At 59.9% G+C, this 13080-nt stretch overlaps 1 protein-coding gene across 1 annotated transcript in view; it reads left to right on the top strand.

Moving 5' to 3' along the window:
• The first annotated feature begins 13065 nt into the window (after positions 1 to 13065).
• CDT1 (chromatin licensing and DNA replication factor 1) overlaps positions 13066 to 13080 on the top strand; it is a 3876-nt gene continuing 3861 nt past the window's right edge. The window contains exon 1 of the mRNA XM_077754190.1: positions 13066 to 13075. Within this exon, the coding sequence (XP_077610316.1) occupies positions 13066 to 13075 (10 nt within the window). The remainder of the gene's footprint in view (positions 13076 to 13080) is intronic.

Raw genomic sequence — 13080 nt, forward strand, 5'->3', positions numbered from 1 at the left:
CCCCCTGGAGACCGCGGGGTGGCGCGGGGCGGCCCCCGGGTCGCCGGGCTGCAAGATGCAGGGACCGGCGCCAGAGCAGCCGCCTGGGCCTGCCGTCCCCGCGGCTGGAGAAGCTCCAGGACGTGCTGGGCACGTCGGCCAGGCCGCCTCAGTTTGGCCTTGGCCACCGTGGAGGCGAGCTTGGAAAGGAGCGAGGGGAAGGGCCCGCAGGAGTGTGGCTGCACCCTGGGTCCTGAGTGCCAGGCTGGGCTGCAGGCCCTGCTCCCACCGGCCGAAGCCGGAGAGCCCGACTTTGGGAAGTCTGCTGCTCAGTGCCGCGGTTCCTCCCGCCTCTCCTCTGCCTGCCGGCTCCTGCCTCCATTCCTGCTGGCCTCGCATCCGACCCTGGCCTTTTTCTAGAACCCTGTGCGGCTTGGAGCCCCGAGGAGGTGGGGATGTATGGGGATGTAAGGCCCAGCTGTTTGGGTGCCCCAGGACCCACCTGCGAGTGCTGGCTAGTCCCAGCCTCTAGTGAAGGCAGCTGGCACCACCTTAAAGGGCAGCCAGAATCCGGCCACCGTGGGCCATCCCTTGGCCGGAGCCGTGGCCAAGATCTCTAAGAAGCATCAAGATCAACAGAGATGACCAAAAGGCTAGCCCGCGTGGGCCCCACGGCTGCTGGCTCTGTGTCCCCGGAGCCATCCCTCCACTCTCTGCCTCACAGAGCACCCATGAGACAGGCCAGGGGGCGTGGGCAGCACAGCTGTGAAGATGCAAGGGAGCCCCTCACGGCGGACTGACAAGTAACGAGTGTCGTCTGTCCCGTCAGCTACCCCCGTGGGCGTCCTACACCGGGTCGTGGGCCAGGGACGGGAGGGCAGATGGAGAGGAAGGCCCTCCCAGGACACCAGCAGCGGGGAATGGGCGGAATAGCGGGAGCCGGGGAGGCCTTCCCTTGCCCTTTCCTGTGCCCTCGGGGCAGTCACGGGGGCAGATGGCGGAGGGGCTCCAGGCTCAGGACACTAACCTCCACCTGCACAGGCCGTGAAGGGATGGTCTCCACGTCCGCCGTCCACAGTCCCAACCTCCAAGCCCCTCCCACCCGCCCGGGGAGGACTCCTGGCCCAGCGCACTGCCCTCTGACGTGTCCATGGTGTCAGAAAGCAGAAGCACAGAGGGCACCCCAGCTCCGTGTGAGTCCGGGCTCACCGCTGCCCTTCTCTGCGCTCTGCCCGCAGGAGTAAAATAAGACTCAGGTCAGTAATCCCTGAGGGTTCCCTACTCTGACATGAGAGGATTCTATGGAATGCTTTAATCTTTTCTTTTTCTTAAGTGTTTATTCGTGAGAGAGGGAGAGAGCGCACAAGCAGGGGAGGGGCAGAGAGAGAGGGAGACACAGAATCCAAAGCAGGATCCAGGCTCTGAGCTGTCAGCACAGAGCCCGACGTGGGGCTCAAACCCACAAGCTGTGAGATCATGACCTGAGCCGAAGTCGAAGTCAGACACTTGCCTGACTGAGCCAGCCAGGCACACCCCTAAGGATACTTTAAACCAGTGGTTTTGAAATCTGTGTGTAGGTAGGAAGACCAGTGTGGACCCCACCCCACCCCAGGGCTTCAGGGGGAACAGCTGTTTCATATGGGGAGGAACGTAAGATAACCTGTTTGTCTAAAGGGTTTAAATGAAGCAAAAAAAGTTTAAAAGCCACTCCTTTACGGCAAGTCCTTCTAAGGCTTAGGATACAAGGCTTAGGACCCTTCCGCGAGAGCAGGGTGAGTGGGGGTGAGGAGGCCGCAGAGGACAGGGATGGGGGGCGTCCAGAGCGGGCAGGGCCCCAGCGCCCGCACAGCTTCGGGGCCGCGGCTCACAGCGCTGACCCTCCCCGCTGGCGCCCAAGCGGAGGCCACAAGGAACGGGGGAGGCGCAGAACTGCCCGGACAGGTGTGCTCCCTAAGGAACAGAATGCCCGGTGCGCAAGACTCGTGAGTTGCAACAGGTTGGACAAAATGTAACAACCGCCCACGGAGACATCACATAAATTACAGTGTATCCTGCAGCAGAGAAGCCGCCCTCTGTATCCGCCTGGAACAACCTCTCAGATACAATATTACAGCCCAGGGAGAGAGCCCGCGAGGCCGAGAGAAGCGGAGACACACAGAGAGCATAGGGTGAGGCCACACCATCAGGGTGGGAAGGAAACATAATGGTCACTGAAATACTCTTGTGTGCTGTTCAGACTTTTTGCTATATACATACGGTATCACGTTTCTCGAAATAAATTTAAATGGAACACAGCAGGAACAGATTCTCAGAAGAGCTTCCTGGCCTGCCTCCCTGCCGGCAGGGGGGATCTCAGCCAGGCGTCCCCGATCCTTTGCAGATGACACGTGGAGGGGGGAGGGTCATTCGCCACAGAACAAGCCAGGCCTTGATTCCAGCTTTCTGATTCCAGGTCCAAAGCCATTCTTGTCCTACTATCCCACAACGTAGAGCCCTGCTATGTTCACTGTTCCTTTTTTTTTCTTTTTCTTTCTTTCTTTTTTTTTTTTTTTTTGAGACACCGAGTGCACGAGTGGGAGAGAGAGAATCCCCAGCAGGCTCCGTGATCAGCGCAGAGCCCCACACAGGGCTCGATCACACGACCCCGGGATCATGACCTGAGCAGGAATCCAGAGTCACACACGTAACCGACAGAGCCACCCAGGCGCCCCTAAAAGTTTAATTTCAAGAGGAAACGACCCAAGCGCCCATTAACAGAGGAGTGGAGGAGCGCACGTGGCCCGCCTGCACGGGGCCCGCGCAGCCTCGGGGAGGAAAAGACGGTCGGTCACATGCTGCAATTCGCATGCACCGAAAACACAGCGTGCCAAGGACACACATCAGACACACTGCGCGATCCCATTTGCATAAAACATCCAGAAGAGGCCAATTCATGGACCCAGAAACTAGATGAGAGGTTCCCAGGGCCGAGGGAAGGGGGCAGCGGGCAGCCAGTGCTTGACGCGGATGGAGTTTCTGTCTGGGAAGATGAGAAAGTTCAGGAAATACTTGTGGTGATTGCACAACACTGTGAATGTACTTAATGCCCCTGCTTCCGCCCACTTAAAAGGGCGACAGTGATGAGTCTTATATCGTGGGTTTTTAACGCCATAAACAGCAAGCTGCAGAAACACACGCACGGCCCGCCCAGAGGCTGCCTCCCACCAGGAGCCTCCCCAGAGGCAGCCACATTCTCTCCTTCTGCATATTGTTTTCCTGACTCCTGGCCAAGGACCTGATGAACTTTTGGGGAGTTATTATTTTTTTTTATTTCCCTGAGAACATTCCCACTCGGTGTCCCCTTTCCTGGAAACAAAGAGCCGGAAGCGATCCAGGGGAGAAGAGGTGCTTTGTCCTTGCTCCGGACGTGACTGGCCCAGAGTCAGCAGCGGCCCCAAGTCGGGTCTGGAGCCTGCCTGCTGCCCCCTGGCCCCCGCCCCCACCCCGGGCCGGAGCGCACTGTGCGCAAATGTGCCAGCAGGTGCCGGCGCCCAGGAGCCCCTCACACATTTCTACCGGGAATCCAGCGGGTCCCCAGCCACACCTGCTGGTGGTGAGGGTCACCTGATGAGGAATCAACATTTTCCACATACCCAACTTCTAGAAGGTCTGTCCGCAGTTTCCTTACCCCCCACCCCCTCAGCAGTACAAGCGACGGGACGGCCGCAGGGACGTGATGGAGGGCGGGCGGATGGCCGGATGGGAGCCGCAGACCCGGCCCGGGCCTGCAGCAGCAAGTCTGATGACAGTGCCCAGCGTCCTGCGGCAGACAGGCCCACAGGCAAGTAAGGGTGAGGGGCTTCAGAGAGGCGGCCGGCGCCCCGTCCGGGCCTCCACAGCCTGCCCCACAGCAGCGCCTGCTGCCTCTCCCGCTCCGCCTGCGAGGGCAGGAAGGATGACCGAGCCGGCGGCCGGGGGGACGGCAGGAGCCAGGGGTGGCACAGAGCGGCAGAGGCCAGCGGCCGCATCACAGAGGGCGCCTGACCTCGGGGAGCATGGCTCCCCCTAGGAAATGGGATTATTTCCACCATCCAGACCCGTTTTTAGGGTGAGAGGAGGGGCCGTGGGAGAGGGGATCGAAACCTGCACAAAGCAGGTAAACGCAAGAAGAGGCAACGGGTCAAGCGTGGAGAGAGCCCCCATCTGGCGAGAGCGAGGAGCCCCCACCCGGCGACTTCACACCCGCGGGCTCTGCTCACCCCGCACCCCCAGCCTGTGGCCAGCACGCGCCGCTGGAGGACGCGAAGACTGAGTAAGACGGGCCATCGCCACGTTCATCGATGAGGATCTGAGGCCAGGGATCAGCAGCGCACCTGTGGTTTTCAAGAAAACCACTAAGACCCAAGGGTCTAACACTTTAACAACGTGAGCCCGGTGAAGAGCGGCGCCTGACCCTGCGGCCGACCTGCACACCCTTGGCGGGTCCCAGGGAGGCCCTTCCAGGAGGGAAGGCGCCCCGCTGTGGCCCCTGCTCAGCTGCGGGGAAGGGAGCAAAGCCTCCCGGTGCCTGCAGCCAGCGGACAGCAGGCAGCAGGGCCCCAGCTCTGAGAGCAGAGCACGGCCAAGGCCAACGGAGAGCAGGCGGACCGGTCCTCTCCCACCCAGGGGCTCTGGGGGGAACAGAGAGAGGAGACGGCAGGCTGGGGAGACCCTCTCCAGGGTCTTGGGTCGCCCACAGGGTTTTGGGCACGCTCTCCCGGTGCCCTGGCCACCTGCCACAGTGCTCCGTGGCCTGCACACCTGTGTGAGGCACGCAGGGCCACTCGGGGCCCCCAGATGCCTTGCTGTCACATCTCTGCTGGGAGTGGCATCTCCCTCTCCTCAATCTCCTGGGACACCTGAGCAGTCCCCTCCTCTGCCAGCCCTTCCTGACCGCCCAGGGGGTTACCACACTCACTCCAGCTGCGTGGGCCCCCCAGGATGTGACTGCCTGTGACCATGAGCCTGAGGGCTCCCCAGGGCCCTTCCTCAGGTGACTCTGAACCCCCAGGTCAACGCATCGCCGGCCACAGAACCCTCCAGAGTGGGTGCGAGGTCAGCGTCTTTATCAGATGCCGTTGTATGGTGCTGACCACTGATCCTGACTGCTGGCGACCAGCTCGGTGCGGCCACAAACGACAGAATCACACAACCCTGGTGGTGCCCCCCCCACACCCACTCTCCACCCAGAGCTCTGTGCCCTGACCCTGACCGCATGCACAAGGCAGAAGGGGAGTGTAGCTGACCTTTGACCCATGGGGGCAGTGGAAACACTCTTCTCCTTTCTTCCCTAGACAGTCCTGAGATGTGACCTACTTGGCTTTTGGGGGAACGGCCACGTGTGACTGAGCCACCAGCGCTGAGCTGAGATGTGTCTCCCACCGGCCCCTCCATCCCGCCTGGCGCCCTGCTCTCACAGGCTCCGGGTGCCCGTCAAGCAAAGCCCTGCCCTGGGCCCTGCTCTCTGGCAATCCAGATGGAGAGAGGCCCCCACCGAGGACACGGTGTGATTCCTGATGGCAGCTGACCTGACAATGGGACAGACCCCGCCCCGGCCCCCGCCCCCCACCCCCTCCGAGGGTGGTGCCCANCTGCTCGGATTACTCCCACTCACCAGGATTCCCTTCCTTCTCTGGCTCCTTTGAGTTTCCTGACCTATTTAATGGCCTCGTCACGGAGCTGGTCTTTAATTACAGAGTCATGGGGACACTCGGGGTAAACTGTGCAATAGAGAGACAACCAGCTGTGGGCTATGTCCCCCGCACAACCGCGGCATCGCGGCTGTGGAAACCTCAGTGTCTCCCTGGCCTACGAGCGTCCCTCCCAAGGCGCAGCACTCATCTCTATTCGAGCTGACCTGACAACGGGGAGTGTAGACGCGGCGGGGGGCCGGGGGAGGGGGCTGGAGGTGGCCCTCAGCCTTCTCCCTCGTGTGCCTGGCGCGGGGCGGGGGGGGGGTGCCCCTCCGGGGCAGAGAGCACAGGGGAGCTTGCCTTGCTGACGGCACCCCTCACAGGCCAAGGCAGAAAGCTTCCAGGGGCCCCAGAACCTGCCCTTTCCCTGTCGGGTCCCGAGGCCCCCACCCCTCACCACGGGCCAGAGCTGCTCACTTGGTGGCCCCGCCGGGCTGCGCTCAGCCCTTCCTCGCTGCCCGCTTGTGGCCTCGCTCGGCAGGGAGCACAGCCTCCTCCAGGCCTCCCGCCCACACCGTCCTCCACAGCAGCCCCCGTTAACGCATGTCTCACAGCCTCCCTCCCTGCGAGCCTCAGGACCAAGTCCAAGCCGCTCTGTGGTACCAGCGGCCCTCGGGGGGCTGGTGACCATCCCCGTCTGGCCCCACCGCGCTCCTGTCCGCCCTCCCGCCAGCGCCGAGCCCGGGGCCCGGGCCGCCCGTGCGCGCTTACGTCCTGCTCTGCTGCTGTCCATTCAGTTCCTGTTCCTTGAGCGCCGCCCTCCATGCAGGCGCGCCACAGGCGCAGGCGCCGCTGACCCTGGCCATGCACACGGGTGGGTGGGCCAGCCAGCGTCTGACCTGATCCTGAGCCCACCCCGTCCAATCCAAAGTCATAGGCCTTTTTTTTTTTAAAGATTTTGTTAAGTAATCTCTATACCTAATGTGCGGCTCGAACTTACAACCTTGAGATCAAGAGCTGAGCCAGCCGGGTGCCCCAAAGTCATACGCTCTGTCCGAGTAACGGCCTCAGCCCCTCTCTGCTTCCCACCTCTCAGGCTTCTGCCTCAGCCAGGACAGCCTTTTATTTTTTATTTTAAAAAATAATGTTTACTTATTTATTTTCAGAGAGGTAGAGAGAGAGCAGGGGAGGAGCAGAGAGAGAGACAGAGTGAGAATCCCAGGCGGGCTCCATGCTGTCAGTGCAGAGCCTGACTCAGGGCTTGAACCCATGACTGCAAGATCATGACCTGAGCCGAAATCAGGAGTCAGACGCCGAACCATCTGAGCCCGGCAGGGACGGTGGGACAGTCTTTTAAAATCTGAAGCCTGGTCTTGCCACTGCTGAGTGTAGCCTTCCGTCGCCCTAGGAGGAGCCCAAATGCCGTCTGAGGCCGGAGCCACCTTGCACGCCCCGCTCTCAGCCAAGCTGCCAGAACCGGCCCAGCCCCGGCTTCCCGAGAGCTGCTCCTTGCCGGCTGCTCTGCTGAGTTCAGGTCCCAGAGGAAAGGACGCCCCCACCCAGTGTGCCTCTGCCCGGCTGGTGCAGGGGACGGTCACTGCACAGCACCTGTTTGCAGACCTGTTGAAGGTGTGGGATGTTCACCTTAGAAGCAGACCCTGCCAGCTATTTTACCAGCAAAAGATGGATGTGTGAGGGGATAAAACCGAGGTGCAATCTGGGACAAACACGCTGCGGCCAAAGCGCGGGCACGCGTGGGGACAGAGGAGAGGCAGGCTTTTTCAAGGAGGAAGGGCATATGTTTGGAGGGCTGTGATGAGCTAAACGTGCAGCGGGGTAAGCTGGGGTTGGGGGTGCGGTGGCTTCTCCCCGGCCAGCTGCTCCCGGAGGGGACGGGGAACGTGTCCCTTCCTCAGGCCGGGGCGGTGGAGTGTCCACGTGCAGGCTGAGCCCCTGTCTTCCTGTTGGGTCTGCAGGTGGCTCGAGGGGGCAGGCCGAGAGCGCCCCTGCCAACCTCCCGACTCCCTTTGTAGTGTTTCCCAGGGGACACCCGCCGTGGCCCCAGCCCTGCAAGGTGCCCAGCACCTGGCTGGAGCGGCGCGGATGCTGCAGGGGAGGAGCCTCCCACGTCGAACTCACCTGGATCGGGGGTGGCTTGTGGCAGGGTTCCCCCAAATTCGTTTGGTGACATTTACAGGCCCCTCGACGGCAGTCCCTGCACCGGCACAGGGAGGCGCGGCGAGCTCGGCCAGGTGGGCACCTGCTGAGGGCGGGCCTGGTCTTCCCAGCGAAGCGAGCCCCCGGGGTTCAGGCGGCGCCTCTGACTGTCCCGCAGGGTCCTCGTGCGGTTCCAGGCATTCTCCCCGGGGGCTCTTATGTTCACGAGGGTCGCCTTCCCACGGAGGGCAGGGCAGCAGGGCGCAGGGCAGGAGGGGCGAGGCCTACAGAACCCTCGGGCTGAGGCGACCTAGGCGACCCCGTTGGGTCCCAGGGGTCCGCCCCCTGCGCCCGTGGAGTGGGAACTCTGGGCGCGCGCCTCAGCCCTGCCCACGCCCACNGGCTAGCCTCGCGGGTGGGGTGCTCGCGCCCGCAGGGCCGGGCGTGGGTGGGGGGCCCGGGTCTTCCCGCGCGCCTCGCTCCGCGCTTTCCTGCGCTGCTTCCCCCGCACTCCCTGTTGGTTAATTTCAGACGCTCAGTGCGCTAATTGGAAAACTGGAGTCTATTTAGAACAGCTCGGGCACGTGAACCCATTTCCAACTGCAAATCTCATGAAATCTAAATAAAGATCAAGCATTTCTATGAAAATTGAGCGTGTTCCAAGTTGAGATGTGCTGTAAGCTGTAAAACACGGGCTGCACTTAGAAAGTTCAGTACTAGGACCCAGCGCTGATTGCGACGCCGATGGTGGCGAACACCGTGGACCGGCTGCTCATTAATAAAGTTTATATCGGTTGCTCGTCGAAATGATAACATCTGGAATATAATGGGTAAAATAAATAAATATATATATACACAAAGTTTTTAAATTACTGTCACCTGACTATTTTCGTAATGTAGCTACTAGAAAGTTAAAACTACGCCGGTGGTGGCTCCTGCTTCATTGCTTCCTTTATTAGAGAGAGAGAGAGAGAGAGAGAACGTCAAGGGGCAGCGGAGGGAGAGAGGAGGGGTGGGGAGAGAATCCCAAGCAGGTTCCACACTCAGCCCAGAACCCAGTGCGGGGCTCAATCCCACAACCGTGGGACCATGACCCCAGCCCAAATCAAGAGTCCGAAGCTCAACCCACTGCGCCATCCAGGCGCCCGGCCCGCTACCTTTCCGTTGGGCGGTGCTGCTCTGGACACTCCCACGTGGATCAGGACACAGGGCGCCCTATCCCCACCTTGATATTCTCTGAAAGCGGAGGCTGGGGGAGGAGGGGAGACCGAGGCCTCCAGACCACTCCGCTGGTGGCCAGCAGGCCCATTTGTCCTATTGCGTAATGGATTCCAAGGATGTCTGGTGGACAGTGAGCCAAGGGCAGGCTGATCCTGGCTGAGACCCAAGTGCCCTCACTGAAGGTGACGCTGCCTCCACGCTTGGCTACGGGCGTTATGAGCCAAGACCACGGAAACCTTGCCTGTGGCTGCAACAGGCTATACGCAGGGTCCAGGGGACCACCGAGAGCCTGAATCCCACCATTACTCTCCAGCGCCGTCTGGTCTCTGGGGGAAGGAAGAGTGGCCAACGAAGTGGAGTTGGGCAAGTACAGCTGGCTCCTTGGCGCACCAGCTTTATGCCCTGCAAGTCTGCCTCTTCACCCAAAAACGGGGTTTGGCCTGTAGGTTCGCCGTGAGGGTGAGACAGGTATGTTATTCCAGTTATGGGGAACAGGGCCTGCACACTGCACGCCTCAACAGTCTGGCCATCACTGTTTCCTGAAACTGCTTTGAAAACTGTCAGGTCCTGCACACCCCTGGGTGGTGGCTGTAATGTGCAAATGGCTCCAGGGCAGAGCAGCTGAGGTGAAGTCATTCATGCCAAGCACGTGTCCTACTAGGATGCGGGAGGGGGAGGGAGGGATGGGGTCTAGGGAAGTTACGGTCAGTCAGATATGGCTGTCACCCAAACTCAGACCTTACTGCAAGTCTATTTTTTTGGGGTGTGGTGAAAATGACACTGATGGTGATGACGATGACGATGACGATGGGGATGGTGCTCTGGATTCTATTCTCTATTCTATCCTCAGTCAGCTGCTCCTGCCATTCAGGTACCGTCTTCTCCAAGAGGCCTCCCTAAACCCTCAGATCTAAAGGGGCTCCCCAGTCACTCAACCTCATGACTGGGTTTTACATTCTTTACCTGAAATCATTATTATTATTTGAGAGAGACAGAGGCCACAGGCAGAGGAGGGACAGAGACATAGGGGGAGAGAGAGAGAGAGAATCCTAAACAGGCTCTGCACTATGAGTGGGGAGCCCGAAGCGCGACTCAAACCCACGAACTGAACAGTGAGATCGTGACCTGAGCTGAAACCAAGAGTCGAACACTCAACTGACTGAGCCCCCAGGTGCCCCTCACCTCCCTTATTCCAGACTCTATACCGTTATTAATTCAGTCTCATATGGAACAACCTTTTGACCAGGCTTTAGTCCAGCCTCCTGGGGTTGGAAGAAACAGAAACCCACTCAGAAGCACTTTAAGCAAAAGAGGCAAAGGTTTGGGAGGGGCTAGAGGCCGCTTCACACAAGGGCCCCCGTGAAGGGCGGTGGGTCTACCAGGAGAGCAAACCGGAAACCATTACAGCCCATCTGATACAGCTGCTGTGTGTGGCTGCCTGTCCCTGGGCCACACGGTCCCTTGCTCACTCTGTCACCACACACATGCCGCAAGGTGGCTGTCCTAATCCATCTCACTTCCCACACCCAGAGGTGACAAAAGGCTGATCGCTACGCCAGAGTGTCGGGTCCCAGGAGAGGATCTGATTGTGCACCTCTCGTCCAGTCAGCTGTGACTAAAAGGCAGGGGTCACACCTCGCAGAGGTGGCTGCTGGACTCCATCATTGTAGGTGTGTGTGTGGAGGGGGCAATTTCCTAGGAAGGAGCGGCCCCCGAGCCTGAGTCACCCCGAAGGCCCTCTCTCCAGGAGTGACACTGAACGTTACAGCGGCACAGGCCGACGCAGCACGGCAGCACGGTCACTAGCCACGGCACTGGAGGTGCCCAGGCCCCTGCCGTGTGGCACGTGTCCCTCCTGCTGCTGGCTGGTCACTGGAGAGTGGACACAGATGGCACCGTTGAGTCCCCAGATGCCCTTCTCACACGGGCAGACACATTTCAGATGCCAGTTCCGGACCCCACAAGACCCCGTATAAAGCCCTTTTAGGATGCAGCTCTCCCCGGAGCCGTTCAGGGCCTCCTAGGGCTTCCGCCTCGGGCAGGTGCCCCAGCGAGCCGGCCAGATCACAGCAGTGCCAGGCATGCTCCATCCCAGGGGGTCCCCCCGAAGAGGGTGTGTGGGACGGCATGGCCAAGTCACACAGCCAGGTGGTGGCAGGCGGGCAGTTCTCTCCTACAGGGCCGCGGGTGGGGGAGCTCCTGGCTTTGTCACAACCCCAGGGCCGGCCTCCCATCCGCTCACGCGGCTCTCCTGGGGCCCATGAGCCCAGGCAGCACTCCGTTCCGGCCGGTGCGTAGGCAGGTGCAGCGCAAATGAAATGCTGGCAGAAACTCCTGGCATTCTGGAGGCTCTGCGAAGCCACCTGCCCATCAGCTTATCTGCGGAGGGCAGGGATGGGGCCAAACCGCCAGCCGCGAGCCAGATAGTCAAGAGTCACTTGTGGTTACATCCAGCTGCCTGTTCCTCTCCAAGACCAGGTGTTTCTTTATTTTCTAAACCTGAAACACAGCGTAGAGGAGCGCAGTGTATCTGGGAGAGAAGACGGCTCCCTCCCGCCTGAGGGACAGCTATGAGCAGAAGTATTTACGAAGTCCCCTAATCACCACAGCTCCTAAGAGGCTGTGCCTATAATTCGTGCTGCCATTACAGTCCCAGAATCCCACACTCTCCCTTATCATGCACAGCAAGCTTACATTTGGAGTGTTCCATTTTGACTGAGGTCAATTTTTTTAAAAGTTTATTTCTTTTGAGAGAGACAGTGTCGGGAGGGGAAGGGTAGAGAGAGGGAGACACAGAATCCCAAGCGGGCTCCACACTGTTAGCACAGAGCCCGATGTGGGGCTTGAACTCACAGAACTGTGACATCATAACCAAGAGTTGGATGCCTGACCGACTGAGCCCCCCAGGCGCCCCTTGACTGAGGTCAATTCTTGCCTCCAGCCCCCAACTACTGGTTTGATTACAAAACCTTTTACCAAGGTGCCTGGAGGGCTCAGTGGGTTAAGTATCCATCTTTGCTTCAGGCCATGATCTCTCCATTGGTAGGTTGGAGCCCAGCTCAGTCCTCCAGCTGTGCTGACAGCTCAGAACCTGGAGCCTGCTTTGGATTCTGTCTCCCTCTCTCTGCCCCTCTCCAGCTCTCTCTCTCAAAAACGAACATTAAAATTAAAAAAAAATAATAAAAGAAACCTATTTTACAGAGCCACCTGGGTGGCTCAGTTAGTTGAGAGTCTGATTCATGGTTTCCGCTCCGATCATGATCTCGTGGTTTCGGTTTTGTGGTTCAAGCCTAGCATCCACTTGGGACTCTCTCTCTCCCCCTCTCTGTCTCTCCCCTGCTCGGTGCTTTCTCTCTCAAATTAAATAAACTTAAAAAAAAAAAAAGACATATTTTACGTGGTGGCCCAGAGCACAACAGAAATGTAACAGCACTTACAGCCTTAAAATCGCTGGTTGCAACCCTGTCCACTGATCCCTGGGTGGCTGATAACTTGCTACAGGCCGTTCACCAAGTATGAGCCTGGGACATACGGGAAACTGTCGTTTGTTTTCCCAACGCTGGGCTCCTTACAGAAAGCCTGGAGAAGACGGAGGGGCAAGGCCGTCCGAGGACCAGCCGCGGGCTGCGCCCAGGAGCTTCCGGGCGGCGGGGGAGGGCTCCAGACGACCTCGGGCGGCCCCGTAGACTCTGGGGAATAACACGCCCTTTTTTTCAACTGATCCGTTCTGAAAGCTACTTTTCCTTTAAAAAAACATGACAGCGGGACTGACATACGATTCGCACCCAGGGCCGACGCAGGGGTCTCCGTGCGGGGGTCTGGCGGCCTACACCGCCTCGGGGTGCCCCGCCGCGGAGGGTCGGTGTCACCCAACGCGCACCGCCTGCAATTCAAGCAGGAAACACGCAGCACCTCCCTCTGCTCCGGGACCGCACTGGCTCGACAACCGCCGCCAGCCGGAAAAGCTCTTCAAAGTCCCCACGTCCTGCGGAGGCGGCCGCGCTGCGACACAGGCGCGCGCCAGCACGAGGGCGTGGGCGGAAGGGCGCCGCTGCGCATGCGCCCGGGCGCC

Source organism: Crocuta crocuta, unplaced genomic scaffold (assembly GCF_008692635.1).
Source record: "Crocuta crocuta isolate KB4526 unplaced genomic scaffold, BGI_CrCroc_1.0 scaffold61, whole genome shotgun sequence".
Classification (NCBI taxonomy): domain Eukaryota; kingdom Metazoa; phylum Chordata; class Mammalia; order Carnivora; family Hyaenidae; genus Crocuta; species Crocuta crocuta.